The 9836-nt window shown below is 38.5% G+C and overlaps 1 protein-coding gene and 1 long non-coding RNA gene across 3 annotated transcripts in view; one reads left to right on the forward strand and one right to left on the reverse strand.

Annotated features, from left to right (window-relative positions):
• Positions 1–8206, reverse strand: part of NRDE2 (NRDE-2, necessary for RNA interference, domain containing) — a 30716-nt gene extending 22510 nt beyond the window's left edge. For both annotated transcript variants that reach the window (XM_080396691.1, XM_080396690.1), the window contains exon 1: positions 7305–8206. In XM_080396691.1, the coding sequence (XP_080252817.1) occupies positions 7305–7383 (79 nt within the window). In that variant the 5' untranslated portion in view covers positions 7384–8206. The remainder of the gene's footprint in view (positions 1–7304) is intronic.
• Positions 2–9215, forward strand: LOC308067616. The gene is made up of 2 exons (XR_013929676.1): positions 2–4369; positions 8202–9215. It is a non-coding gene; the product is annotated as an uncharacterized lncRNA (long non-coding RNA).
• Positions 9216–9836: the final 621 nt, after the last annotated feature.

The following is a 9836-nucleotide window of genomic DNA, read 5'->3' on the forward strand; positions in this document are numbered from 1 at the left end:
GGTAAAGAAAAGTGTGAGATCAATACAAATCAGCTTGCTGTGCTTTTTAAAGTTGGGGGTTAATTTAGTCAGCCGACAGCTAAATTCACAGCAAATGTCACTAAGTCATGTGTAATAACTGAGCATACTGGAAAGCAGTCCATGCAATTTCCATTTAGCAGAACACTAGGCTGTAAAGAGGTAAAATATTTAGGAGATAGAATCTTCCCCTGACATAAATCTAGGCTTGAAACTATATAATAATACTTAAAATTTAATATTGAAAGCAGATAATATGTTTCATAAATTGTTATATAATTTAAAAACCCCAAAGCTAATATTAATTTTTACCACATGAAAATTCTAACTACATATATTCATATATTACATGTTATGTGTGTAAGAAGATTTTCTAGTGTATCTTCATATATTTATATTATTAAATAATTATAATAACTATATACAATACAGATATTTACATATTTAACGAGTAAAACTGAAAAAATTATAGCAGGACATAATTAAATGAAAGGTGTAGTTAATGTAATGCAACTTAGGTAAACTTGCAAAAATGTATTTACTTACTGTATGGAAAATATTTTTAACACTATTTTATTGATACCAACACCCATTACTGGTAAGAATACTCAAGGGTTTTATACAAGGTCAAAATGTGTCACTGGATTCTCAGCTCTCTAACCACCAAAATACCATTAGGCTTATAAGTAGTGTGAAAAAAAGCTAAATTATGCTAGTTTTGATATATTAGTCAGCATTAATCATTCTGCATCTAGACCTCAGCCATTTCAGTCATTGGATAAGATCAGATACTGACAGTATGAGGAAGGGGAATTTTTTGCCAAGATTTTACTGATATTGAAACTTCTATAATAATTGTCAAATTTCATTTCTAGAATTCTTTCAAGTACACGAAGTTTTCTAACCTAAACAACAAATGTTACTTCGCATTAGCACAGAATTTAACAGCAGTCTCTCCAGTGCCAGACCACAGGAGATAACAACAAAAGGAACATTAAATTTGGTCTCCCTGTCTGTTCTCCATGCTGTTTACAATCATTTTTGCCTCAGCATTCTTCCTGTCACACTCCTGTGTCTGTGCTTTTGTCCACACTGACCTCTAATCCTTAAATAGCATGAACTAATTGCCTGCCAAGCCATACACCTCTCCACCTTCTAAAGTGTTTCTTTCAGAAATAGCTCTTCCTACCAAAATTCTTTCTTCTCTCTCTTATCCCTCAAACGTTGTCCACAAGAGGATTTTAAATGGAGTAGGCTGCAAAACAGTTTGTTAACCTAAATTCACCTCATCAAGAACTACATACAATGAAGCAAACCTCCAGCGTGTGTTTCCCAAGAGACTGCCCCTGCTACCAAAGACCAAAGGCCCTGTAAGGATAGTCACCTTCCCTGGTTCATCTTGAACCTCCACAACTGTGCAGAGGAGAACCAACAATTCATTGACATTGTCAGGACCAAAACACACTTCACATAAGCATCCCAACCAATACGCTGCAGAACACTGCTACACACCATTTCCCAGCTCACCAAAATGTAGGACAGACTGAAAAAAAAAAATTCAGCTGTATAATATATATGCATATTATTGTAACTTCCTGCCTGGCAATCAGAATCACCAAACCTAAGGCAAATACACTACCCTACTTCAGTGTAAATCAACATAATAGTGTTTTTTTTCCCCTTTCAGGAAAATACTTAAGATGTATTAATGTAAAATTAGAACAAAAACTGAAACCTTAAAACCACAATCCTTACTTGCCTATTTAAAATATGATAAAAATCCACTATTTCATATAAATTAATCCACCCTGGCAGAAACGTCTTCGTTTTAGGTAGGTGTGTATGATTCTAAAACTCAATCTACCACAAAGCATTCTTCCAAACTCTTCAATGAGCTTAAAGGAGAAAGATTTATGCTGGATAATATCCAAACAACATCAAAATAATTACTTCCCCTGCTGGGGAACAGTGTTTTTAACAGTACCTTAATGTCTTATTTCAATCCTGTAAGAGATGTATTAAGAACCAACCTAAAATTGGAATTACTTAGAAAAATTGTATTAAGTATTTTCCATGAAATAACCCAACATGTTTCTCATGGATAATTCTGTAAACATTATATTATTTAAAACACAGAGGAGTTAAATAAATGCATACACCTGATAACTGCATAATCAAATTGGAGTTATTCAATATATGTCATGCAGTATACCAAGTGCTGCAGGATTTGACATATATTTATTAAATGTGATATTGATTTTTAAAATTATCTTCCTTATATTCAATTATTTCTGCTCATTTTGGTAATGAATATACGGTGTAAAAGAAGGTGGGAACGAACTGCAACCCTACAATGTCTTTCTGCTGGTCACACTCTGGTCTTCCTTTAACAAACAGATTCAGAGAAAGTCCAACGGTCCAGAGCACTCCGGATTTCAGTAAGTACAACTAATCTGTGTATAAAGCCTTTTATTTATTTACAGAATTAAAGGAGACATTTAATTCCCTTTAAAAAAATCCATCTTTGTTTTGATTTGTGTTGTACTACCAAGATCCACCTAACAAAGCAGAAAAAATTTACTGGTTGGCAGAGTTTCTGTTGCAAAGGTGTATCACGTAACCGCACAGAAGTGTAACTTATTAGCTAGACAGATCTTTTTAAAGTTATTATGTGTGTTCCAGATACACAAAACGTACCTAATTCGTCTTTGGCCAGACCTCCAATAACAAACTTCAGGCTTGAAAATACTCTCTGTAGCCTTTGAGCTTCTCTTCTTTTCAATAAATTATTGTTTCCCTTTGTAATGTCTAATAAATCATTTACTAGTATTATTTTTTTGGTAGAAATAAAGGTAGTCCTGTACTGATTTGAATGAAGAATTACAGCTCAAAAATCACTTTAAATATATTAATACTAAAACTCATGACACTTAAAAGTAAGCTCAAGTTAAATAATTTACCTTTAGTCATACAGCTGTTGATGACAAAATTCAGAATTCAAGACTTAGAAGTCTAAGATGTTTAAGACCTTGATCTAAGTTCTTTTAAAATGCTGTACACATCAAAACAGGTTTTTCATTGATTTCAAGAGCACAATATCAGTTCCTCCACAGATTAACGCAATAATGCATTTTTTAATATTATTCATCAGTGTAAACACTTTAGATACGGACCAGCCCAAACTACGAAAAAAATGTTTGCATGTATAAAGTACACTAAAACTTTGTAACTTTAAGCCTTATGGCACTACAGTGCCAAATGATTTCCAAATGGAGATATAGATCCATAGCAGCATTAAGAGCTTCTGTCTTAAAAACTGGAAAATAGGAATCAACTGCTACATTTCTTTTTAAAATAGCATGATTAATCACATTGATGAAATGAACAGAGAAGAAAATACACAAAGAAAGCAGTAAAGCTCCAGCTGTTTTTGAAGACACAATAAAACACGGAACTGACCAACCACATAAATTTCCCTGAGGCACAAAACACACTTTAAACAAAAGAGGCCACACCTGAACTGGCAGAAGAGGGGAAAGCCGTTATCTTTAGATCTCTCTGTTTAGAAGGCTGTTCTAAGACCAGAACCATATTCTTAAATAAAAACAGTGAGCTGGCAAAATTTTGATTCCCCTCCTTCTTCCAGCAAATTAATCCTGCAGCTCACAAAAGGATGAAGTCTGGATTTCTGAGCTGTGTCCTCCACACTTTACACTCCCTATGGCTGCCACAGCTTCAGTAATTATCTCTAGACCCTTCTACAGTACTTTGCCACATCCCTTAATTACTGGCTGGGCAAGAGGCAGACTGTGCTGTGTCAGATTGTGATCTCCAAAGATGTTAGCTGGCTAAGGTACAGATGCTCATTGCCAAGCCTATCTGTCCTGGTTACAGTTCAATTCATGTTATAGCCTCTCTTGCAGCAGTGGCACTTTTATCTAGTTTTACCTTTCCTAAGCAAACATAGATTTTCACAGACCTCCTCTATAACCTTCTCTATTTTTGCCATTTCTCTCTCCTACCACAACAAATTTGACTGAAAGGGTAAAAACTCCTGAAGAGGAAGAGAGGGATATTGAGCAAGTAGGCCTGCAGACACATGCACTGCAAGCCTGCATGAGATAGCTTTCCTTAGGAAATTTGCCTTAAATATAGCAAAATAATGCCTATTACCATTTTTTAATTATATATATATTATATATAATTATATATTACCATATATTATTAGAAATAAAGTTCCAAAATATCATTTTGAACTAACTTTACCTGAAAGTATCTGTTATTCCCTTACAGATGTGAAGGTCACTCACTAACTTGGTGCAATATGATCACAACAGTGAGCACAAGCAGGGTAAGGTTTATTTTTATATGTTAAATTATTGTTTTGGGACCTCCAAGGAATAACTCACTTTGAGAAATGGAGTCAAAAATCCCGACTGTGCCTGCAGCTTGGTACTACCTGGGCAGATGACATCAAATTGCATTTTTAAAACACTGAAGAACCACAGTGCAAGGATCAACTCCTGTAGCACAGTCAATATGCCTCTGTGGATACACCAGGGAAAAGTTTAGAATTCTTCAGCTAGTGTTTTCTGAACAATTTAATCAAATTGACCTAATACTCTGGAAAGAACTGAAATTTTTTCCATTACACAACATCCAAGTCCAAACCTCCCTGTAAATAATCTCCACTGAATCAGTTAGTTGGATATAAGCACTTCAATTATCAAAATGCATTCCAAGCTTTAAAAATTTACCTTTTCATTTCTTATTTTTCCTTGTCAGATGTCTAAAAAGTTTATCACTTTCTCAGACCATATTTACATCTTTAAGAACATAAAGTATAAAAGATGTAAAAGACTTCTTTTGTCATAATATCCATGTACTTGTTTTTGGTTTACCATCCACATGTTTGAGCACAACACTAGAAGCAATCCAATACCATTCCTTTTATACCTTCCAAAGCAGGAAAAAAAAATTAAAATTTACCATGCATGTCTACAGAGACAACTTTTAAGAGTTATGCAAAGCCTTCTGTTGCCTCTCAGAATCCTGAAAATCTGCTTTCAGCAAAAAACCCTGCACCATCCTACCTATACAATAGTTACAGACTGTAAATAATGCTGTGCATAATGCTTACTACTGTCAGTACAGTTAATTATGACTGTTCATGGCTACTGATAAATTTGTAATTTATCTTTTACCAGAAACGAATTAAGCTTGACAACATAATTGTAAGAAACCATATACAAAATTACTTTGCATTCTAGAGGTTGCTGCAACTCAGCATTCTAGCAGGATAGGAAGTGTACATCAATACTTATATTTCAGGCAGCACTTGTAAGTGGTTTAGGAGGATTTGTAAAGAGTATGAGACAGAGGTGGTTGGAGGAATGAAACATGGCCAGCATATTTACATTATTACCTCAATTTTTACAGTAGAACTACAAAACAGTCCTAAATGACTGCAAAAGACACCTCACTTTTGCATATCATGTTAAATACAACATACTCTGTGATCTCTGTATTATGATGGACTTTGGCTTCACATCAGCTCTGAGAAGAGAGAGTCATCTATCAGACAGATACCAAAGTTGCCCATCGAGTTCTTACAAGCTGAACGTGTGAAATTTGACATATGACAGTGTAAATGTGGTTCTGAGTTAATACTTAATTTGTATAACTTATACTGAAACACAGTCGTTAAAACACGAAGTACAATATTGGCTAAAACATAAGCCTAACAAATTGTGTTTCTTAATGCTTTGTCAATAATTCTCATACAAAAAACTTCCAGTAGACCAAAATGTAACTCATAAACAGTCCTAGTAACTACATTCTAGATCCAAAAGTCAGTCTTAACATCTTCTTCTGTGATGTTAGATCTTCCAGACAGATGGTCTGCAGCGACACAGACTATGCGTAACAAACCTAGAGGCTAAAATCACAGAGTTTTAAAATATAAGCAAGGTCTTACTACTAGAGAGTTTTACTGTACCTCTGTCTGGCAGAGCAGCTCCTCTCTTGTCAGAAGCTGTAATTCGGGATCTTATTGCATCCACTACTCACTGCACCTGGTGTCATTACCAGAAAGGCTCCTAAACATGGCTAGAACACCCCTGTACTGGCAGACAGTATCAACAGCTGCAATGCCATCAGGGGTAACACACAACTGGGTAGAACAAGAAGCTAACCCCAGACTGTGTTGCTAAAAGCTTAAAAAAATCATCATACTGACTGTACCAAATACACAAGAAATTTAGCCCAGGGAAACGATTATCTTGATGCTTCCCCTTGCTGTGCTGCCTACAGCATGGGCAGACTAAAAGGTGGTGGAAGCTGGCAAGCAAACAGCATAGTTCAAAAACATCTCCCAGTAGAATTAATAAACGTCATGCATATTTCAGCATTTGGCAATACACCAGATAGGGTTCTTCACTCATTTAATAAAAATATAACTTGCTAGACAGCCACCATGACAGTCAAAATGATACTGAATTATAATCTCACTCGTGACGTTTCAAAAAATAAATTTTACAACTAAAATTTGGCTTAATAAGCCTGGAAATGAGAAAACGCTTTTTAAGCTATCCAAGGCTAGTAGTAAAAAAAACCCAAACACCGAACACACACACACAAACCCCACCATCTCGCCTCTGCATAAAGCGAACCTTCTCCACCACACAGAATGCTGACATACATGTATACAAATTTGAGCCATGCCTCCAGCACCCGTCAGCAAGCAGTTAGCTGGAAGCAAATCTGAACACACCTGAGAACCCGCCAATGCGAAGGGAATGGGAACGTCCCTATTTCGGGTTCCCCGCGAGTTATCTCACAGAAATTAACTTTATTCGTAACTAGTAACTTTTTCCACACGGGCAGCGGCGCGCCTTGCGCGGAGTGCGCCTGTGCGGGCCATACGCGCTCCACTCCGGAGGGATGGGCCGGGCTGGGCCGGGGTCACGCCGCCTCCGCGACAGCGCCCGGCCGGGCAGGCGAGCCCCTCTGCCGCGCTGCCCAGCCCCGCGGCCCGGGGTCCCGGACCCCAGCGGCAGCACCGCCCGCGCCGCAACTGCATGGCGGGGGCGGAGCGCGCCCGGGCGGGCCGGGCTGCCCCGGCGGAGGGTGGGCCGGCTGGCGGCCGGAGCAGGCCCGCTGGGGTGCGTGGGGAGGCCGGCACAGTGCAGAAGGCTCCGCGTTGAGGCGAGTGGAAGCGGAAGGTCTGCCCGAGGGCCGGGCCGCGGCGGGCTACTGGGCGAAAGAGGGTTCTCCCAGGACTTTACCTTTCCTGGAGCCCTCGCTGCTGCCGGTTGGGGGCTCCCCTGGCTCGGCGGCACCGGCAAAGGCCGGGAACAGGGCCATGTCTCAGCTTACCGCCACTACTATCGGCCCGAACTGCCCCGCGGAGCGGCGGGGCAAGATGGCGCCGCGGCGCCGAGCGTACTGGGAGACGTAGTTCGCCCTCCCCCGCCTTCCCAAAATGGCGGCGGGGCCGGGAGGCGGCTGCGGGTATATTGCCTTCTCCAGGCCTTCGCGTTTCTTGTGCAACCCGCCGCCGTCGCTAAGGGGAGCGGAGAGAGGAACTGGTGGAGGAAAAGTAAGGATTGGGGTTTCCAGAGCCAGCCTTTCCTTTCCCACCATCCTGTCATTCTCCATGGGGTTCCCTGTGAGGGAATACCTGAGCAACATCTGGAGACTGGAATGCTGAGCTGTGTAGAGGGGGATGTTTTAAGAACCATGCTGAAACCCGTATGGAGGGCTTAGGGAAGAAAAACCCTCCAGCGGTCAAGTCGGTGCTTTATAAGCCTCCTGACCGGGGAGTCACCCATCAGGTTTAATAGCATCCATGATCCTGCCCTCCATAAAGGAGCTGGACCCAAAAGTGTGCCTTTTTTCTTCATATATTAAAGCTACTCCATAATGTTCTCCTTGTTTAATTTCTTTAGCTTTTCTAACTAACTCCTACACTGGTACTGCTGCCTGACCAGAATTTCATGCAGTGATTAAGTTACAGGTGTACAATGGGTCTAGGGATTATACAGAATTATAACTGGTTTGTTTTCTGCTCCTTTCCCTATACCTTCTGATCCTTTAAAAAACTATAAAACTATTTCTTAATCTTTGTTTCCTACTTTTGATTTATTATTAATCCATAAAATGCTATTCATTTTTATCAACAGGAGTGAAGACTGTAAGTACAGAGATAAGAGAATTCAAGAACAAAACAGTGTTATGAACACTGATAGTCTGGAAGTCATCAAATGAGTGGGGCCTGATTGCCAGTTTGGAAAGAATGGGCTTTAAAATGTATGCTTACATGCGGTATGTAACATACAGAAATACGTATCTGCCTAGAACTGATACAGAAGATAGGGAAAAAATCTAAAAGAAGCACATTACTGATTTGTGACCAAATTCTGAAGAGATAATTTAAAAAAAAATATATCTTGTCACATGTGCTTTTTAACCTTTTTCCTGAGAAGATAAAACCTATGTAATTGTGCTACCTGAACAAGCATTTGTTTTTCTGTCTGTCTGGCATAATTTTTCCAGGTAGTGTTAGAAGTCATGACCAATTTCAACCAAATTTAACAGAAGGTTACAGGTTATTACATTGCTGCAAATTACATGGAAACAGGTAGCAACGCAGAGCAGGCTTTTCAGTGGGAGGAAAATGCCAGTGTGCATGCAGTTTATATTTGGAAAGTTGAGTCAGAAGTCTCCTGCTCATGGAAATATTTGCTACTATCGTATTTGGATAGTTACTGAAAATTGTAAATGTGTTTATTCTGCATACCTCAGCACTGGGAAAACTACCAGATATCTACAGAAAATGTAATTATTTCCCTATTCTATTATGAGCCAGACTCAAAGCCCTTTCAAGATACTGATGTTCTAGATCCAGTATAAACTAAATGGATTTCACAACAAAAGCATTCAGCTTGTTTGCTGAATGTCATTATTCACATTGTCTCTTAGCTGCTTATAGTGATGGTAGCTAACAGCTTCACAATTAAGAGAATACAGAAAATAGGCTTTTTAAGAGTAAAGCAAATAACCAAAGAGAGAGTTTTTAAGAATCCTAAATAGATATTTATGCCCTGCAGCCCTGGAAATTAGCCCCAGTATGGATAAAGAGAGGGATAAGTTAACAAAGGGTGTTAACTTAATCCCTGTGACATTAAGAAAAAACACAACAAAACAAAAACCCAGCATATTTAACACTACCACAAAAATGCAGGTGGTATTTCCAGTTATTACAAGTGGAAGTCAGACGTGTATGAACATTGCTTTTAGATTATTGCATTTATTTGTACAAGTAATTTATTTATCATTAGTAGAAATTAGTTATGTAGTAAAATCTTCTACAATTACATTTCCTTGACTTTACTGAGTGAGCAATGCCCATTCTGATGAAATGTAGTTTTCTGCAATGTATTTAGTTCCACCTCCAACAAGTTTTATTTTGTAGCTTTTGTCTTAAAACTCTGCAAAATGCATTTTAATAATATCATATGAATACTTTGCTAAGCCTTTACAGACAAAAAGTACTATTATAAATAAATTATTTCCCTCAACACAGTTGAGCCAATCCTTTTATTAGGATTTAGTGAAGAACCTGACCAAAACACCTCTTGATGTCTAGAATAAAGTTACCTCAAACAGTCTGCACTGTTTCTTTAGTTCTATCCTAATAACAGAAAACCAGCAAGCCTTTTACAATACAGACAAAACCACAGCAGCTGTATGCAACAAGAGTTCCTTGTTAAGGAACAAACCAACTAGAGGAACTAACAAGTTCCCTACTTAAGAAC

Source organism: Falco punctatus (assembly GCF_963210335.1).
Source record: "Falco punctatus genome assembly, chromosome: 7".
NCBI classification, from domain to species: domain Eukaryota; kingdom Metazoa; phylum Chordata; class Aves; order Falconiformes; family Falconidae; genus Falco; species Falco punctatus.